Source organism: Erythrolamprus reginae, chromosome 5 (assembly GCF_031021105.1).
Source record: "Erythrolamprus reginae isolate rEryReg1 chromosome 5, rEryReg1.hap1, whole genome shotgun sequence".
In the NCBI taxonomy this organism is placed as follows: domain Eukaryota; kingdom Metazoa; phylum Chordata; class Lepidosauria; order Squamata; family Dipsadidae; genus Erythrolamprus; species Erythrolamprus reginae.
Genome location: NC_091954.1, coordinates 20,695,903 through 20,715,756, shown reverse-complemented (window position 1 = coordinate 20,715,756; position 19,854 = coordinate 20,695,903). Strand labels below are relative to the sequence as shown.

Here is a 19,854-nt window from a genome sequence, read left to right as displayed (position 1 = left end):
ATTTTATACTTCCTGCGACTGCTTTATTAGAAGCTCAAGACTTTATTAAAAAAAGATCTTTGCACGTCCCTTTTCTTTCTGTAAAAACATTGAAACAAATTTTCTCCTCCCTTTCACCTCCTCCTGCCTCTCAGCAGGAGTTTTATTGTAGCAGAAGAGTTGGGCAGATTTTTGTTTTTAATTTCCCCAAGTCTGCCCTGCGAGGGAAGAATTCAGTATTCTTGTTCGAGTGACTGCATTTGCACTAGTGTACAATCCAGTTACATTTTTTAATAATTATTATTATTTATTAGATTTGTATGCCGCCCCTCTCCGTAGACTCGGGGCAGCTCACAACAGTGATAAAAACAATACATAATGACAAATCTAATCATTAGAATCTAAAATAGCAATTATGCATATAAAAAATCTAAAAGAGAAACCCCAGTAAATAAAAGCATACATACAGTCATATTGTGCACAGAAACTACATAGGCAAGGGGAAAGTGTCTCAATTCCCCCAAGCTTGACGACAGAGGTGGGTTTTGTGATTTGTGGTGCTTTAAGTTGTTCCAGCCACTTCAGAAGCATTGTGACAGGTTTTGAATGCTAGTAGTAGTGCTGGACGTGTGACCATAACTGACCCGTCAATGTCAGTAGTAAGATGTGATGGTCATAAAGCAGATCACTATGTGATTTCCCCCCCACCTTTCCCCTACTAATATTAAGAATAATAAGAATATTAATCATCCAAAATAGTCATAACCATTTTCTATTTTCATTATTCTGCTATTCCATTTTTCCATTATTTACGCCCAAGAATAATTTTGAAAATCATAACATATCTTAATTAAGCCTTGTTACATATATCGCTATGTGATTGAACCTGATTTTGTGACCCTTTTTGGAATGGGGGCGTCATTAAGAGAACATGGTGGCCATTTAAGCAAACAGAGATTGAACTTAATCTTTAAGGAATGTTATATAATGTTCTGTCTGGGTCACTCCGGAAGCTATGACCAACCCAAAAAGATAAGCCAGACACACCGGTTGAATCCAAACACAGTTTTATAATGGTAAAGAGAAAAGAAGCCAAAAGAAAATGTCCTTACAAGTCAGGAAAGCACTGGAACTCCAAATAGATACACGAAGGCAATTGTCCATACATAAACACAGGATCCTCAATGCCAAACGAGGCTGTTGCTAACATGCACCAACCTCCCACGGGTCTTCAAGACTGCTGGGCCACGAGCCAGGAACAAAAACACTGAGAGAAAAGGCAGATAACAGCAACTCCACTTTGATAACACTCCACGCTGCTGAAAGAGTTTGTCTGCCTTATAAACCCTTCCCTGCTAATTAGGACCACACCCAACCCCCTGGTGTTCCTCATTCAACGCTGATAATATTTATTCAGTTGATTCCTCCTTTGATCTATGCGTCTCTGTCGCATACTAATGATAGCTTGTGCTTCGTCATCCAATGACTCCAGAGACTCCAGAGAATCCACACTACTTGCTTGAGAGAGCCCCTCCCCAGGGCTCCCAGGCCTTTCTTCCTCGTCACTTTCCTGACTGTAATCTCCCTTGTCTGACTGCCAAGAACTCTCCTCTCCGCTCTCAGCCTCCCCCGGGCATGGAGCCAGCAGAGACGCAGCTGGTCTTTCATCTGACTCAGGCTGAACCACAACATATAATAAATAGAAATTTTCACATTTGGATAAATTTGGATTCATATGATCATTAAAATTAAAACATCATTTCTTTCTTACTTTTACAGTCATTCAAAGAATGTACTACTTGTACCAACAATATTAAATTGTTTCTTAGGGAACAATAAGCTCACAAAAAGTCTTGTTAGGGTGAAAGTGTCTCTTAAAAGTGTATTACTTCTAATTCAAAATGTTCTCTTTTTGGCTCGTGCAGATACAGATCCCCAGTGGAAGACAGGTTGGTGGCGTTGTTTTTTCTGCAGCTGTAATTATCCATTGAAGTCTGTGTTTGTCTTGTTTGGTTGCAGAACCAAACCAGACAGTTATACAGGTGCAGACAATAGACTCAATGATTCATCTGTAGAACTGTATCAGAAGCTCTTTGGGCAGTTTGAGCTTTCTGAGTTGGCCCGGAAAGAATATTCTTTGTTGTGCTTTTTTTCATGACATTTTTGATGTCCATTTTAAGTCTTCAGGTATGATAAGAACCTAGAAACCTGAAGGGCTCTACTGTTGATATTGTGTTGTCTAGTATTGTAAGAGGTGGTAGTATAGGAGGGTTTTCTTCTAAAATCTACCACTGTTTCTTCCTTTCTTACCCAAACATAATGAAAATATATAAACACTGCACCATAAATCGATGGAACATAAAACCCCTAAAAAGAAACTTGTACCTTCCTCAGAAATACCTAAAATGGTCAGATGGATGAACATCATAATTCTCAATATGCAGTAAAACCATGACATAGTTGAAGTTTTAAATACGAAGCCAGCGCGTGGCTTGGAATCATAATTCTTCTTCTTGGTGAAAATAAATACACAATTCCACACCCTAGACATAAATACCTAACACCAGGTCGCTCAATAGTGATAGTCAACAATATGGTTGACAACTTATGTCTTTACTATTGAAACTGAACGTTTTATATGTTTTAAGCTGATTTGTCTGTCTATTTTTCATCCTTTCTTTTTTACCTTTGTATGTTTTGTTTGTTTTGACTGTTTTTATATGTAGAAATTTAATAAAGATTATTTTAAAAAATAAATAAAATCTACCACTGTTTCTACGGGTTTGAGTGAAATAAGTTCTAGATGGTTCTGGTTGCACAAAGCTAGTTGTTCAATCTATCTGCATGCAGATTCATCACTGTCTTTAATGAGACCAATCACTGTTGTTTCAAACTTCAGTACTTTAACAGAGGGATCTCTTGATGTATAGAGAGAAGAGAAATGGGGATAGTACACAGCCGTGGTATTTTATTATTTTATTTTTATTTTATTATTTATTTATCTAAATAATGAAGATGAAATAGAGCCTTTCTCATTCAATTCACTGTTATGGACTTCTTTGTTATATGCCAGATCTATTTTAATTCCAGATAAGACAAGTCCCACTTTTAAAGAGGCATGAATTAAATTTTACAAGGTTGTGAATTAGATGCAAGGGTCACCTGTAAGTCTTGATTGAGAAATTGTTACGTGGCTCTGCCAGTAAACACAATACATAGAATTGTGTTTTATTGTTAATGCCTTTAGGGTATTTCATTCTGGTTCTGGTCAGATGGATGAACATCATAATTCTCAATATGCAGTAAAACCATGACATAGTTGAAGTTTTAAATACGAAGCCAGCGCGTGGCTTGGAATCATAATTCTTCTTCTCGGTGTTATTGCTGTATATCCTAACTCTTCTGCAAAGATTTGAGAACAGTTGTTCCAAAGAGAAGACATTTCATTACAGCTAGTGTTTGCTATTTGGTTGACAAGATTTACATTGAAGGACTTGCTGTTTCTGGTTGTTTCTGTTTCTTTGATGAGATCAGGCAGGATGGACATGCTTCATGTCCAATGAATTAAACAGTGTCATTTAATGGGCCCCACAGGACATATTCCTTCCCTTTATAGCATCTGTCCTTTGGAATGATAGCCTTACCCCAAATTTGGATAGCTCCCATGCTAATGAAGTTTTGGGGTTGACGTTTGCCTTTGGGCCCTTTATTATTATTTTTATTGTTACTGTTTATTTTTCTTTCTTTCTTGTAAGCTGCCAGAGTCATTGGACATCAGGCAGCATATAATTTGTATATGTAAGTAAATTAATAAATTGTGATGGACTGTGATGTCTCTGTATTTCTGTGCTGCATAAAAATGATAGTTATCTCACAGAACATGCACTGTACATGCACATTGTTATGTTGCTATTTACCAGAAGTCCTAAAAAATATAACACCAATAAGTTGCTTATATATTGGGGAAAATGTACTTGTTTCCAATCATGTTTGCTTGGGGAGGTCTTCATTTCAGCTCCCAAGAGAAAATGAACCAAATCACTTTTCATGTGATGGGCAGCTACATGATTTTAGAATAGAATAGAATTCTTTATTGGCCAAGTGTGATTGGACATACAAGGAATTTGTCTTGGTGCATATACTCTCAGTGTATATAAAAGAAAAGATATGTATGTTTCAAGAATCATAAGGTACAACACTTAATGATAGTCTGGGTACAAATAAGCAATCAAATCATATAGGAACCAATCAATATAAATTGTAAGGATACAAGCAACAAAGTTACAATCATACAGTCATTTGTGGTAGGAGATGGGAACAATGAGAAGATTAATAGTAGTGCAGACTTACTAAATAGTCTGACAGTGTTGAGGGAACTATTTGTTTAGCAGAGTGATGGTGCTTGGGAAAAAACTGTTCCTGTATCTAGTTGTTCTGGTGCACAGTGCTCTATAGCATCGTTTTGAGGGTAGGTGTTGAAACAATTTCAATTTGATTAATAGATAAATAAATAACAAAGCAAAGCTTGAACAGTAATAGACCTCATCACCCTAGTGACTTAATTTCAGCTACAGTTCACTGGCTATTTGATAAGTGGTAAAGAAATTCAGATTGTTCTGGGAGCACATTCACAAGGGGTTTAAACGATAAAACCATTCAACTCTTTATGTTGCTTTGCAGAAGAAGGGCTAGTGCATAGCCAAGTTGGGCTGATATTAAGATCTTTATTTACATTTGTAACTATGGAGAGATATTAGATTTTTATCCCATTTTTAATACTTTATATGTCTCTCAAGACTTTGAGCACATATAATACGCTATCCTCTTCCTATTTTTCCCACAACTCTGTAAGGTGGGTTGGTCTGAGGAACAGTGCCTGATTCAATGTCAGCCAACCAGCTTTGATACCTAAGATGGGACTAGAACTCACAGTTCCCTGGTTTCTAGTCTCGTGCCCTAACCACTAGACCAGATTGGATGTATGCTATAGATAACAGAGTGAGACTCGAATTGTACAAGATAACTATTGGTGATAGCTAGCAATGTTTCCCTTTGGAAATACAAATAGGATGGGGTTTTTTTTGTTCCTTGTATACTTAGAAATGTTGTAGAAGTAAATTAACCAGTAGAAAAATGGCTGCCTGTTTTTTCTGTCTAGTATTAGTAATCTGTTCATGATATTGAATAGTAAATAATAAATAGCAAGGGAATAAGTTTTAAAAATTCAGAAATAAAATATAGGGGGATTAACTGTAGAACTCTTTAGCAAGGATAATAAACAATGTCATCTGGCGGGACCCAGGGAAAGAGCCTTCTCTGTGGCGGCCCTGACCCTCTAGAATCAACTCCCCCCAGAGATTAGGATTGCCCCCACCCTCCTTGCCTTTTGTAACTCCTTAAAATCCATCTCTGTCGTCAGGCATGGGGAAATTGATTCCCCTGGGCCGTTTTCGTTTTATGTATGTTTTGTATGAGATGTATGATTGTTTTTTATATTAAGGGTTTTAAATTGTTTTAATTATTGGATTTGTACTGTTTTGTTGTTGTGAGCTGCCCTGAGTCTTCGGAGAGGGGTGGCATACAAATCTAATTAATAATAATAATAATAATAATAATAATAATAATAATAATAATACGAATTGGAAATTAAGCAGTGCAAATTCTCTTCTTTTATTTTGTGTCCTCAGGGTACAACTGTGCGTATGATAACTGCAATTGATCAAGACAAAGGGCGGCCAAGAGGTATCGGTTATACAATTGTGTCAGGTAAGTCATAAAAATCAGTCTAGACTAAATATATTAACCTGGTAACAAGATTTTAGGCTATAAAGCAGGGGTGCCCAACACTTGACACATAAGACTTAGAGACATGTTGGCTGGGGAATTTTTGGAGTTGAAATCTACAAGTCCTAAAGTTGCCATATTTGAACAGGCTTGCTGTAAATAATGCCACCATATTTATTCAAATTGATAAATGATCAATTATTATTTTATTTGAGCTTTTGCAATCCTTCTTGCAATGTTCTCCCTATTGCTACTAATTCTTCCTCCATCACCATCTGGATATGGAACATATGAATAAACAAACTGAAACAAGAATTTCTAAGCAGATATTTACACAAATTGTTTCCTGTAAAAAAGATGATTTGAAAATAAATGATTTCTTACATGTAATTTACTAATAAAACATTATATTTTGACTGATTTTGCCATATGCTGTTAATAATATGAATAAATTACACTAGTTATGTTTTAAATGGTCTAAATTAATTTTTAAAACTTTGAAACAAGGACACTAATATTGAAAACAACAAAGCAATTCCTGATAATCTATGATATATTGGTTGCTTTTTCTATCTCTTCCATACTATATGTTGCTTGTGTCCTTCAACCTATTGGTTATTCAAAATCTATCTAGAAAAGTCCAAAAATGACCAAAATGGAACTGGACCTAAAACATCTCAGTTTTTGAAGATGCAAAGATCCAAAAATATTGTCCTGTCTTAGTATAAGCAACCTTCAGTTGGTTCAGATCATTGTTGGGATTTTTCTTCTGAACTCCAGTTGTAGAATTGCTGTCCATGGTACTGAAACCCTAATTGCTAGCTGACACCAGCAATATCTATTTTTTCTTAAGCATGTCCCTGTAAGTTGCCTTTTGTCATACACCCTTTATTGTTTAGAGCATTGTCTAAGGGAGGAGTCTCCAACCTTGGCAACTTTAAGCCTGGCAGACTTTAACTCCCCAAATTAACCAGCCAGCATTGTTGGCTGGGTAATTCTGGGTTGAAGTTCGGCAGGCTTAAAGTTGCCAAGGTTGGAGACCCCTGCTCTAAAGCACATTCATTGATCATTGGAACAAGTTAGAGGCATTATTTTATTTTTATCTACTCAAAATTGGCATCAGAAAGAAATATATACTAAACCCTGGATTCTTTGTAGAGGAGAAGTCCAGTTCTTTTAAAAAACAACAGTAAATTTTTAATTTAACAAACTCTGCAGGAAGGATCAAATTTTGTATGTTGAAGTCCTTAAAATCAGTGGTCCCCTTTATGGGCTTGTGGACCAACGGTGATGGCAGTGGGTGGGCAGGGAGATGATACAGTGGTCTTGCTATAAAATATATTCTGTACGTAATAGGCTATATACCACATGGATCCCAATCAATGCTAATTCATTAATTTCTAAGTAAATGTACATTTATTACGAAATACTGTACATGACAGTAGAAAATACTTCAATTTGAACTACATTTTGAAAGGAATAAAGAAGGTGAAGGGGGGGCTGAATGAAAAAGAAATATAAGGACAATATATTAAGAGCCTTCCTGTCCCTCATCATTTGCCCTAGTGTTTAAAAGAATGAAATAGTCACAAATCATTGTGCCATTTTCCAGAAAATACCACTGTCAGAGTTCCAGAAAACATCCCTGTTGTGGTTGGCTCTGGCCCAGCTCCTGTCCCAAGGAATGTGGAGGTGGATACAGGGGAAACATCAACATGTCATAGGCCTGTTTTATTGCCGACAGAGTCAGGTAGTGCAGTTTCCTCGGATGAAGAAGGTGGGGGTGACTTGGAAGAGGAGGGGTTGGCACACAGCCCAGGAAGCCAATCTCCATTATCTTCGGTTGATTCGGATGAGGAAGTGTTAGGCCCACGCAGGCACAGGCTTATGCATAGAAGAGACCAATTGAGGAAATATTACAGGAGATAAGAGAGGCCACCTGTGTTTGGGTGGGGCTCCAGTAATTAGAGCTGCTGATATAAATAGCAGCGTGCTGTCTTGGGCCGTTGTGGAAGATTATCTGATCATTGTTCTTCAGGACTGTGCCTTGCTGTTTGTTGATTTTTTCACGATTTTGAAACCAAAGCAGAGCAAAATGTATGTGTTTCACTTCGTGGAAGAAGGAGGGCTGTGACGTTCCTTCACAGCTGCTAGCTAAGTACTTAAGGACTGATTAAGGGGATTGTACAGACTACCAGGTTGTTTTGGGACGAGTGCTCTTTGCAATACAAAAAGGGTGCTTTGGGTTTTTTTGGAATTTTTGTGATAAAGAACATTGTTTTTGAACTTTCAAGTGTGCGTGTGTCTGAAATTTGTACCCATGAATTTTCGGGAGACTCATACCATAGAGCCCGGAAGAACAATCCCCAACTAAATAAAACTCCGAGGCTTGAAGTTTTTCAAAGATCCAATTTATTAGAGATGCCATGTTGGCACATCTGTGGAAACCCAAATATGAAAGCTTCCAGATTTTCCCCACTCATTTGAAAGTTCACAGCCCTGTCCCACACTCATAATCATCACGATCCAAACAAAATCTTCACATTCAATTGGACACACTCTCCAGGCAGTCCCAAGCAGGTGCAGGCAAAAAATATCCTTGAATAAGGAATGTTACTATGAATAAGTCTCTACAGCTCCAACAACAACCAAAAAACTCTCCCAATTTCCCAGGCTGAAATCTGTGGCAGTTAGGAATAAAAAAGGAGGGGTGGGAGGCAAAACTGACAATCACAATTGGTCTTTGTTCTGTCAGGCTCTCTGGTAGACTCCTCCCAAAAATTCACAGGTACAAATTTCAGACACGCACACGTTTGAAAATTCAAAACAATGTTCTTTATAAGGAAAATTCACTTAACCTAAGCCCTCTTTTGGTATAGCAAAGAGCACTCGTCTCCAAACAAACTGGTAATTTGTACAAGTCCCTTATCAGTTCTGTGATACTTAGCTTGCAGCTGTGAGGCAATTCACAGTCCTTCTTCTTTCACAAAGTGAAACACACTTTGCTCTGGTTTAGTGTCAAAGCGGGGGGAAATCAGCACACAAAAGGTCAAAGTCAGTAAAGCAGTCACAAACCCCAATGATCAGATAATCCTCCACAATGGCCAAACCCACAGGCTGCTATTTATAGCAGCCTCACTAATGACCACAGCCCCACCCAACCACAGGTGGCCTCATTTTCTTTTATAATAATCTCTCAGTTGTTGTTGCCTATGCATCGCTCTCTGCATGTGTGGCTGTATCATTAACTCTTGTTCCGAATCCAAGGAGGAGCTAGATAATTGATCTCCTTCTGAGCTGTCTGCCACACTCTCCTCCTCCCTGTCACTCATGTCTTCTTGGTCAGAGGAGCCTTCATCAGCAGATTCCACCGGGGGCAAAACAGGCCTGCAGCATGTGGCTGTCTCCCCCACATCCACAGTCCTTGGGGCAGGAGCTGGGCCAGAGCTAACCACAACAGTCTTGCTGGCTCCAATTTCCACCTGTGCTTCCAGGCAGGAGCTGTAAGAAGAAAGCCACAATTGTGGGCCTTCTCACTGCACAGACTGTTCATCGGGGGAAATAGCCCTGTCCTCTCCCTGTTGTCTTTGTCTTGGAGGTGATATATTCTTGTTTTACTATTGTACCTATAACTCTACTCCTCTGCCTTTTCTATTGCTGCCAGCCCTTAGCAAACACCTGCTGCTTTTCTGTTCATCTTGTTCCTCAAGGCTTCCTTGTTTTGGGGATTCTCCCATCAGCATTGTCAATGAGGAAGTCTTGATAACACCATGGGATTGATCAGTAGCTACAGCTATTACAGCTATGTGCTCTGAAATTGTGTCAGTCATTATTAGACAGATTGGAAATAAACATTTACTTCTTACCATACTGTTGTTATCTTAAATCCAAATTATGATATAAGAAACTTCAGTGATTGAATTGAGCTGTGAATATTACTTGAAAAACATTGAAAAGGTGTGCTTTGGACAATACTGTAGTGCTTCCTTTACAAAGCTAACGTGAATGTTTTTTTTAACCACTGTCAAAATTGTATCTTAAAAAACTGTTTTAATAATGCTTTAAAACAGTGGTCCCCAACGTTTTTTCCACCAGGGACCAGTTTCAGCAAGACAATTTTTCTATGGCCCGGTGGGGGCGGAAAGGGGTGTGGTTGGGGGCGGAATTAAGCATGGGGGTGCTGGTCCTCCCCGCCCCTCTTTCCCGCCATCGCCCTGTGGCCGGCAGAACCTGCCTCCCAAGCCCTCTTGCCCAGCGGGAGCTAAGCGCTGGAGACAGGGGGTCAGGCTGGCCCTCCTGCCTCCCCCCAGCCAAAAATGCAAAAGTGCCCCGCAGCAGAAGCCAAAAGAGGCTTCAGCCTCTCGGTCCTTCCCGCCCCTCTGTCCCGTCCATCGTCCTGTGGCCGGCAGAACCTGCCTCCCGAGGCCTCTTGCCCCGCGGGAGGCGAAGCGGTGGAGGGAGGGGGTGGCGGCATGAGGGCCGGCAGCTGCTGACTCCACGGACCGGTGCAACATGCCCCGCGGCCCGGTACTGGTCCGCGGCCCGGTGGTTGGGGACCCCTGCTTTAAAAGGTAGAGTGAACATATTTGTGTCCATTTGATAAACTAGCTAAGATCATATAACTCTGTTGGCATTCAACATTTCATTGCAAAATAGATGGAAAATCAAGTGATTCCCCCCCCAAGGATACAGAACTAAAACAGATGTTTTTCACCCTAGTATTGAAATTAGTTGAATTTTGCATTGTTATTCGTTGCAGTGAATGTCCATACTTTTTACCGAGATCTTGAGTTTTGTTTGCTATATGTATAATAACATATTTAAATGGCTTAATTGTTTATGATGAAAAGATGTTGTTGATATTTTCTGAGGTTCAGTTGATGTTGCATGAAAACTATGAACCAGAGTATGGAAAATTTGGTACTTGTTAATCAATCATTAATTCAGCTATTTGCTTGAAAATCAATTCGATTTCAAGGCATTCCCAAAATTTCTTGTTATACAAGTTTGTTTGTTTGTTTGTTTGTTTGTTTGTTTGTTTGTTCGTTTGTTCGTTTGTTCGTTCGTTCGTTCGTTCGTTCATTCATTTTTATGCCACCCTTCTCCTTAGACTCAGGGCGGCTTACAACATGTTAGCAATAGCACTTTTTTAACAGAGCTAGGCTATTGCCCCCACAATCCGGGTCCTCATTTTACGAACCTTGGAAGGATGGAAGGCTGAGTCAACCTTGAGCCGGTGATGAGATTTGAACTGCTGACCTTCAGATCTACAAGTCAGCTTCAGTGGCCTGCAGTAGAACACTCTACCTGCTGCGCCACTCCGGCTCATTAAGTTCTCCCACTTTAAAAAATGATAAAGGCCTGTAATTGACATCATAGGTAGACCTCAACCATGAGAGACAACATGAGAAAACACATCCAGAAAATCACATTGTCTGATTTTTAATGAATTTATTTCCAAATTATAATGGAAAATAAGTATTTGGTCAATAACAAAAGTTCATTTATATATCCGTTGTTGACAATGACAGATGTCAAACATTTTCTGTAAGTCCTCACAAGGTTGGCACACACTGTTGCTGGTATGTTGGTCCTTTCCTCCATGCAGATCTCCTCAAGAGCAGTGATGTTTTGGGGCTGTCGCTGGGCAACACAGACTTTCAACTCCATCCAAACGTTTTTTATAAGGTTGAGATCTGGAGACTGGCTAGACCACTCCAGGACCTTAAAATGCTTCTTACGAAGCCACTCCTTCATTGCCCTGGCGGTGTATTTGGGATCATTGTCATGCTGAAAGATCCATCCACGTTTCATCTTCAGTGCCCTTGTTAATGGAAGGTGGTTTACACTCAAAATCTCACAATACATGGCCCCATTTATTCTTTCATGTACACGGATCAGTCAGGAATTTTGGGGCCCCATACAGCCTAAGTGTCTGCCCCCCCGCCATTTTAAAACTATTTTAAGTCGCCAAACCACTCCATCCCCCGGGGATCATTTCCCGCTTCACGCCAAGCGAGGCGGTCCCATAGGCCAGTGTTTTCCAACCTTGCCAACTTGAAGATATCTGGACTTTAACTCCCAGAATTCCCCAGCCAGCGAATGCTGGCTGGGGAATTCTGGGAGTTGAAGTCCAGATATCTTCAAGTTGTCAAGGTTGGGAAGCACTGCCATAGGCTATTTCAGGAACTGGGTTAAGCCGATTGTGTGGACTCGTCCAGGAGAAAGAAAGAAGCAGGAGTGACAAGGGAAAGAAAGATCCTCCTGGCATCGGTCAGGCGGAGCGAGGCTTATTTACGGCTCCTTGGCACTTCTCCCTTCTTGTTGACAAAACCATGTGCTTTCTAGTGAGGGGAGGGGGGAGGGGGATCCCACACCTGGCAGCCACCGGCGAGGAGCTGGAATGGACGAAGGGAGAGAAAAAGCAGGGTACCAGCAGTCGGGCGTGTGTCTTGAGGGGGCACTCCCATCTGGAAGGAAAGGAAGAAAGGCGAGGGCGAGCTATGAAGGAAGGAGGGAGGGTGGAAGGAAGGAAGGAAGGAATGGTAAAAGGGGCGATCAAGAGAGGAATGGGTGAATGAATGGACAGAGGGTGGGAAGGAAGGAAGGAAAGAGGGAAGGGACAGGAACAGAGGAAGGGTGCAAAGCAAGCAAGGAAAGGTGTGAAAGGGGAGAGTAAGAGAGGAAGGAGTGAAAGAAGGGAGTGAGGGAGGAAAGAAGGGAGGAAGGAGAAGGAAAGCAAGAAATGGAGAGAGGGAAAGAAAGAAAGAAAGAAAGGGGGAAGGGACAGGAACAGAGGAAGGAAGGAAGGAAACTTGTGAAAGGGGAGAGTAAGAGAGGAAGGACTGAATGAAGGGAGGGAAGAAGGTAGGAAGGAGAAAGAGAAGAAGAAATAGAGGAAGGGAAGGTAAAAGAGAGAAAGAAAAAGAGCAAGAAAGAGAAAGAAAGAAAGAAAGAAAGAGAATGAAAGAAATAAAAAGAGAGAGGGGAATGAAAGAAATGGAAGGAGGGAAGGAAGGAGAGAAAGAGGAAGAAAGAAAGCAAGAGAAAGAAAAAAAGAATGAAAGAGAAAGAGAGAAAGAAAGAAAAAGAAACGAAAGAAAGAAGGAAAGAAAGAGGAAAGAAAGAGAATGAAAGAAATAAAAAGAGGGGGAATGAAAGAAATGGAAAGAGGGAAGGAAGGAGAGAAAGAAAGAGAAAGAAAGAAAACAAGATAAAGAAAAAAGAATGAAAGAGCAAGAGAGAAATAGAGAAAGAAAGAAAAAGCAACGAAAGAAATTGTGATTTTTACTATGCCGGCTCCTTCCTTCCCCCACTCCCCACAAACCACCTACCCCTCTATCGCAAGAGGGAAGCCCCCGAGGCGCCGGGTTCTTCCCTTTCTCCCTCGCCTGCATCCTTGCCGCGGTGACTCACCAGGAGAAGGCTGGAGACCCACGCGGCTCCTCGGGGGCGTTGCGGAAGGCGGCGGTGGTGGAAGCCCCCATGCCCGGCAGGGGATGATGGGCAAGGGATGCCTCGGGGAAGGAGGGCAGGGCGGGAAGGGAATGAGGGGGCTGGCGGGGGTTTAGGAAAGGGGAGCCCGCCGGGCACAAGGGAACACTGGCCGCATGGGGCTCCGGGGCCAGCCTTGCAGCTCCTCGGCGGGAGGAGCCGAAAGCCACCGGGCGAGGACTGGGCTCAGCAGGAGAAGCGGCTGGCTTCCCATAGCGATGGGGAGCTTGGCTTCCATAGGGCCGAGCTCCTTCCGCGGTTGCCATCGGGGCTCCCTGCCTATCTGCCGGCCTCCCTGCCTTCTTTCCTCACGGGGGTGGGAAGAAGGTGGGGGCCGCGGTCGGAGAAGCTCCGCAGAGGCAGAGTTCATCACAATCGGGGTTGGAGAGTTTTTGGCGGGCGCCCCCCCCCCCCATTATTCAATTTCGCCGGGCCCGTGACACCACTCCCAGTAGTACTGGTCTATCGGTGGCCCTGCCTTTGCACAGAAACTGCCCCAAAACATGATGTTGCCACCCCCATGCTTCACAGTAGGTATGGTATTCTTTGGATGCAACTCAGCATTCTTCCTCCTCCAAACACGGCGAGTTGTGTTTCTACCAAACAGTTCTACTTTGGTTTCATCTGACCATATGACATTCTCCCAATACTCTTCTGGATCATTCAAATGCTCTCTAGCAAACTTGAGACGGGCTCAGACATATACTGGCTTAAGCAGGGGGACACATCTGGCACTGCAGAATCTTGTGTCCCTGGTGGCGTAGTGTGTTACTGATGGTAGCCTTTGTTTACATTGGTCCCAGCTCTCTGCAGGTCATTCACTAGGTTCCCCCGGGTGGGTCTGGGATTTTTGCACACCATTCTTGTGATCATTTTGACCCCACAGGATGAGATCTTGCGTGTAGTCCTAGATCAATGGAGATTATCAGTGTCTTGTATGTCTTCCATTTTCTAATTATTGCTCCCAGAGTTGATTTCTTCACACCAAGCTGCTTGCCTATTGCAGATTCAGTCTTCCCAGCGTGGTGCAGGGCTACAGTTTTGTTTCTGGTTTCCTTCGACAGCTCTTTGGTCTTCACCATAGTGGAGTTTGGAGTGTGACGGTTTGAGACTCTGGACAGGTGTCTTTTATACTGATAACAAATTCAAACAGGTGCCATTACTACAGGTAATGAGTAGAGGACAGAGTAACCCTTTAAAGGTCTGTGAGAGCCAGAAATGTTGCTTGTTTGTAGGTGACCAAATACTTATTTTCCACCATAATTTGCAAAGAAGTTCATTAAAAATCAGACATTGTGATTTTGTGGATGTGTTTTCTGATGTTGTCTCTCATGGTTGAGGTCTACCTATGATGTCAATTACAGGCCTCTCTCATCTTTTTAAGTGGGAGAACTTGCACAATTGGTGTCTGAGTAAATACTCCCCCTCCCCTGTATTTAAAGCACCAGTGTGAGTTCTTCCTGATTAAAAATACATTTTAAATCAAAGTTAAAATATCTATGAAACAAAAACTGATTTTCTAGAATTAAATCTTAAGATTTGGTGAACTTCAGTATTCAAAGCCTAAAAAGCCCAAATTAAACCATGCTTATTGAAATGCAAAACAACCTAAGGCCTTATAACCCTTTTCTGTAGCAGGTGCTATCTCTGAAATACTGAAAACTTTGTTTATCAAGACTCTCTTTGATCTTTCTAATAGTCCAGATTTTACTATGCCACCTGTTATGTAACTATCCTATTATGAAAATTGCCTGAATATAATCCTTGAGACTTGCATACATGCAGAGTAAGAGGTGATCACACCCTTTCTATAAATGCAGTACAGGCATATTTGCTCGCGTACATCAATCACTTAATCACTGCCTCAGGATCTATCACATTCTGTCTTTCACCAGAAAAAAAAATAAAATGCAAATTACATCAAAGCAACAAGTGATTAAGGCTGATTAGCATTTTCCTTTTATTTTCATTTGTGTAACAGTTTTTCATGGTACAGCATCCCTGTAAGTAGCAGGATATTTCCTTAGTGGCATATTTTTTCAAGGTCTAGTTTGAACATCAGATTTTGACATGAGATGGAGTTAGCTATTCATTGCATGGTATTAAGCATTTTGAATCTGGCTGATCTCTGTCATTGTGTGCATTGTTTCTCTGCACTGAGAAAAAGAAAAGTGCTGTCCTATGTTTTAAAAAACAATAGTTTAGACTTCTCCTGACAGATGCAAACTTTGAAGAGCAGTACGATAAATTTTGCAAAATGTCTTCATTTAGCTGGCCAGAGTTAGAAAGTGAATTGTATTGAGTGCGTTATTATTGTCAATAAGTTTGCATTTGAGATTCTAATTCCCTTTCTAAAATGGGATTTCATAGTCAAAGAAGAATCCTTGTATGGTTTTGTATGGTTTTGTTGTATGGTTTTAATGATATGGGTTTTTAGATGTTTTTAAGTATTTGATTTGTCACATGGTTTATCACTGTTGTGAGCCGCTCCGAGTCTTCGGAGAGGGGCGGCATACAAATCTAATAAATTATTAGTATAAATTATTATTATTATTATTATTATTATTATTATTATTATTATTATTAGTTCAGAAGTATGATAAAATAAATGTTTTCCTTGCAACATTTATTTATTATTATTTATTTATTACTTAGATTTGTATGCCGCCCCTCTCCGAAGACTCGGGGCGGCTCACAACACGTAGAACAAATCATAAATAATGTGACAAGTTTAAAATATTTAAAGATTTAAAAAAGACCCCATATACTAACAGACATACACAGAAACATACCATGTATAAATTAAACATGCCCAGGGGGAGATGTTTCAGTTCCCCCATGCCTGATGGCAAAGGTGGGTTTTAAGGAGTTTACGGAAGGCAGGAAGAGTAGGGGCAGTTCTAATCTCCGGGGGGAGTTGGTTCCAGAGGGCCAGTGCTGCCACAGAGAAGGCTCTTCCCCTGGGGCCCGCCAACTGACATTGTTTAGTTGACGGGACCCGGAGAAGGCCCACTCTGTGGGACCTAATCGGTCGCTGGGATTCGTGCGGCAGGAGGCGGTCTCGGAGATATTCTGGTCCAATGCCATGAAAGGCTTTAAAGGTCATAACCAACACTTTGAATTGTGACCGGAAACTGATCAGCAGCCAATGCAGACTGCGGAGTGATGGTGAAACATGGGCATACCTAGGTAAGCCCATGACGGCTCTCGCAGCTGCATTCTGCACGATCTGAAGTTTCCGAACACTTTTCAAAGGTAGCCCCATGTAGAGAGCATTACAGTAGTCGAACCTCGAGGTGATGAGGGCATGAGTGACTGTGAGCAATGAGTCCCGGTCCAGATAGAGCCGCAACTGGTGCACCAGGCAAACCTGGGCAAACGCCCCCCTCGCCACAGCTGAGAGATGTTTTTCTAATGTGAGCTGTGGATCGAGGAGGACGCCCAAGTTGCGGACCCTCTCTGAGGGGGTCAATAATTCCCCCCCAGGGTAATGGACGGACAGATGGGATTGTCCTTGGGAGGCAAAACCCACAGCCACTCCGTCTTATCCGGGTTGAGCTTGAGTCTGTTGACACCCATCCAGGCCCCAACAGCCTCCAGGCACCGGCACGTCACTTCCACCGCTTCATTTACTGGGCATGGGGTGGAGATGTAAAGCTGGGTATCATCCGCATATTGATGATACCTCACCCCATGTCCTTGGATGATCTCGCCCAGTGGTTTCATGTAGATGTTAAATAGCAGGGGGGAGAGGACCGACCCCTGAGGCACCCCACAAGGGAAAGACCTAGGAGTCGACCTCTGACCCCCCACCAACACCGACTGCTACCGGCCAGAGAGGTAGGAGGAGAACCACTGGAGAACAGTGCCTCCCACCCCCAACCCCTCCAGCCGGTGCAGAAGGATACCATGGTCGATGGTATCGAAAGCCGCTGAGAGGTCAAGGAGCACCAGGACAGAGGATAAACCCCTGTCCCGGGCCCGCCAGAGATCATCCATCAATGCGACCAAAGCGGTTTCCGTGCTGTAACCGGGCCTGAAACCTGACTGCTGGGGACCTAGATAATCGGCTTCTTCCAAGGACCGCTGGAGCTGGAGTGCCACCACCTTCTCAACAACCTTCCCCATAAAGGGAAGGTTGGAGACTGGACGATAGTTATTAAGTACGGCTGGGTCCAGGGAGGGCTTCTTGAGGAGGGGGCGCACAAGCGCTTCTCTATAGAGTGTTGGAAAAACTCCCCTCCCCAAGGAAGCGTTGGTAATCTCCTGGGCCCAGCTCCTGGCCGAAACCAACCAGGAGGGACACGGATCCAGTAAACAGGTGGCGGAACTCACAGCTCCAATGGCCTTGTCCACTTCATCAGGTGTCACCAGATCAAACTCTTCCCAGACAGGTGGACAAGTACGTGCCCCAGTCACCTCGACTGACTCGTTGTCAGTCGACTCTGTTTTACAATTGGAGTCGAGGTCGGCCCGGATCTGAGCGACTTTATCAGCGAAAAACGTGTTGAAATCCTCGGCACTACTCTGCAAGGGCTCCCCAACTCCCCCCTGGTTGAGAAGGGAGCGGGTCACCCTAAACAGAACGGGCGGGCGGGATTCCGCTGATGCAATCAAGGCGGCATGGTACGCGCATCTTGCCGCCTTGAGCGCCACTTTGTAAGTCTTAATAAAAGCTCTTACAAGTGTTCGATCAGATTCAGACCTACTCTTCCTCCATCGCTTCTCTAGACATCTCTTTTGGCGTTTCAACTCCCGGAGCTCCTCGTTGAACCATGGGGCTCTACGGGGTCTAACGCCACAGAGAGGTCGCAAAGGCGCAATCCGGTCAAGAGCCCCCGCCGCAGCCCTGTTCCAGGCCTCTGCGAGAGACTCTGCCGAACTGTGGACGAGTGCCTCTGGAATAACCCCAAGTGCCGTCTGAAAGCCCTCTGGGTCCATCAGGCGTCTGGGGTGGAACATCTTCATTGGTTCCGCCTCCCTGCGGGGAAGGATTGGAGCCAGGAAGTCAAGCCGTAGTAGAAAATGGTCTGACCATGACAAAGGCAATGCTTCTAAGCCCCTTAGTCTCAGACCATTACTCAGTTGCTTGGAAAGGAATACCATGTCAGGTGCGTGCCCTCCCTCATGAGTCGGACCCTGTACTACTTGAGTCAGGTCCATGGCTGTCATGGTGGCCATGAACTCCTGTGCCAACCCAGAGGTTTCGCCGAGTGACGGCAGGTTGAAGTCCCCCAGGACAATGAGTCCGGGGAACTCCACCGCCAACCCGGCTACCTCCTCGAGTAGCACAGGCAGGGCTTTTAACACGCAGCTGGGAGGCAGGTACGTGAGAAATAAGCCCACCTGAACCCCTAAGTCCAACTTCATCAAGAGAGACTCGCAACCCGCAATTTCCGGAGCAATGAGTCTACGCAGGCAAAGGCTCTCCCTGGCTATAATAGCCACTCCTCCCCCCCTTCTCTGGGGTCGAGGTTGATGCCATATCTGAAACCCGGCTGGGCAAATTTCAGAGAGAGGAACACCTCCCTCTGGGCCCAGCCAGGTTTCAGTAATACATGCCAGGTCGGCCTCCTCATCCAGGATCAAGTCCCGGATGAGGAGAGCTTTATTAACCACCGACCTGGCATTAAGCAGCAGCAACCTGAGCCCAGGGCCAGAGTTACACTCACCACCAGTACCCAAGATTGGGCTCACAGAGCCAGAACAAGGGACCGTTATTAAGCAACGGTCCCTCGTTCCCCTGGAACGGCTAACTCTGTGGCCCCCGCCATATCTGCCTCTCCCCAGCAACACAGGGATATTCCGACCCTCTGCCACCCCAGAGATCGGTGCCCCTTCCTCTCCTGTCTCCCGAGCGTCAGGTGGGCCAAACCTCTCATTCACACTACTATCACTCAACTCATCCATACCATAACCCCACCCACCCCCACCCACCCAATCATACCAGTCATTCCACTCATACCCACAAGCATATTTATCCCAGTCATCCATTACTTTAGAACCCCAATTATGTTAAAAAGTCAATTAAATTAGAAACAGTATAAAAAGCAGTTAATAACAATTTAAAAAACACTAAAACATTAAAAATATAAGTACATAAGTATATAAAATATAAGATAAAATTTTAAGTTAATATAAATTAATTTTGTTTGATGTTATAATCAGTTGTTCATCAGGTCAGCAATGAGTCCTCAGTTCTCAGATCTAAAAGGTGAGGGCTTTGGGGGGGGAGAGTTTTAGGGTAGGGGTGTTCAAGGGAAAGATGTTCAGGAAATAAGTCTTAGTATATTTTCTTCAAATCTGTGGTGACAACCCCTGCCACAGGCTGACACCCTCAGGTCTTTCTTTAAGTATATGGGTTCAGTCCTCCAAAGTCTCTGAGGTGGGCTTGTAGTTCTCTATGTTTCAGCCACCAATCTCGGTCCCTCTGACTCAGCAGTACTGCCCAGCTCTCGATGTTCCGCCTAGCCTCTTCCCCGTGTCTCTGTAGTTTTTGGGTGACATCACCAGTCCTCCAATCCCTCCGCAACACCGCAACACCGCATCGCCACCTTTCGGTCGCTGCAAACCTCGGCCCAGGCCAGTGGTCTCCAC

The 19,854-nt window shown here is 43.2% G+C and overlaps 1 protein-coding gene across 1 annotated transcript in view; it reads left to right on the top strand.

The window, feature by feature from the left end:
- Nucleotides 1–19,854, top strand: part of CDH23 (cadherin related 23) — a 726,582-nt gene that overhangs the window by 238,564 nt on the left and 468,164 nt on the right. Inside the window, exon 8 of the mRNA XM_070753910.1 lies at nt 5,667–5,745. Within this exon, the coding sequence (XP_070610011.1) occupies nt 5,667–5,745 (79 nt within the window). The remainder of the gene's footprint in view (nt 1–5,666; nt 5,746–19,854) is intronic.